General features: G+C 35.1%; 1 protein-coding gene across 1 annotated transcript in view; it reads left to right on the forward strand.

Moving 5' to 3' along the window:
* Positions 1-374, forward strand: part of LOC105448531 (RNA-directed DNA polymerase from mobile element jockey-like) — a 6,075-nt gene extending 5,701 nt beyond the window's left edge. The window contains exon 4 of the mRNA XM_011687177.1: positions 219-374. Within this exon, the coding sequence (XP_011685479.1) occupies positions 219-374 (156 nt within the window). The remainder of the gene's footprint in view (positions 1-218) is intronic.
* The last annotated feature ends 545 nt before the right edge of the window (positions 375-919 follow it).

Raw genomic sequence — 919 nt, forward strand, 5'->3', positions numbered from 1 at the left:
AGTTCAGACGTGTGCTCTTCCGATCTTATTAAAAATTTGAGCTAAAATTTAGGTGCCCGGTTTTTTTGCGGGTGAGTATAGATTATTTATAGAAGGTCTAAATTTTTTTAAATACAGATCTAAAAATAATTTTATTGAATCATCAAAATAATGATAACAATTAAATTGTCATAAATTTGTGTAATGAAAAAAGAATCAATACAAGCATTTAAGTATAGGACTCATGGGTCGACGATGCTTGGTTACGACGTGACGGAAATTTAATTGAATTGCACAACAGGCCTAGCTCCCAGGCTCAATGGGCACAATCTGATATTCCTGCAGACTTTACGGCTGAAGTACGCAATCACCTGACAGAGACTTTCGGAAATTGATGGACCCATGATAGTCCGGGAGCTCATCGCAGGTTTTGTGGGCATCATAGTATTCAGTTGGAGACCCATATTATTTTACTATTTCAGTGTTAGAAACAACAAGAGACCAATTGGCATACGTGTACAGTGGATGTACTTGTAAAGAACAATTTTTTAAATAATTATTTGTACAACGAAAAAAACATTACAGTATTCAGTCCGACAGTTGTACCAATCTCTGAAGAAAGAAAAAACTCGACGTACTGTAATTGGCATACCTTTAAAGTGGATGAAAGGGGTCGGTATAACGGCGCAAAGTGAGCTCTTAGGACATAGGCTCGGGTATGACAGTATTTGTGTTGCCATTTAGTAAATAATCACAGTTTTATATAAATTAATGGAATATATCGTTGGCATACTGCTCAGGTGGATGAAAAGATCGCTATGTCGATTTAAAGATGTGCGTCAACACAATCGATCAGGTATAATAGTATTTGGTATGCCATTTAATTTTTTAATTATTTACAGCATGTACAATAAGAAAATGTAATTGGCATACTAATTCA

The sequence above is a fragment of the Wasmannia auropunctata genome, unplaced genomic scaffold, assembly GCF_000956235.1.
Source record: "Wasmannia auropunctata unplaced genomic scaffold, wasmannia.A_1.0 LD336085.1, whole genome shotgun sequence".
Classification (NCBI taxonomy): Eukaryota; Metazoa; Arthropoda; class Insecta; order Hymenoptera; family Formicidae; genus Wasmannia; species Wasmannia auropunctata.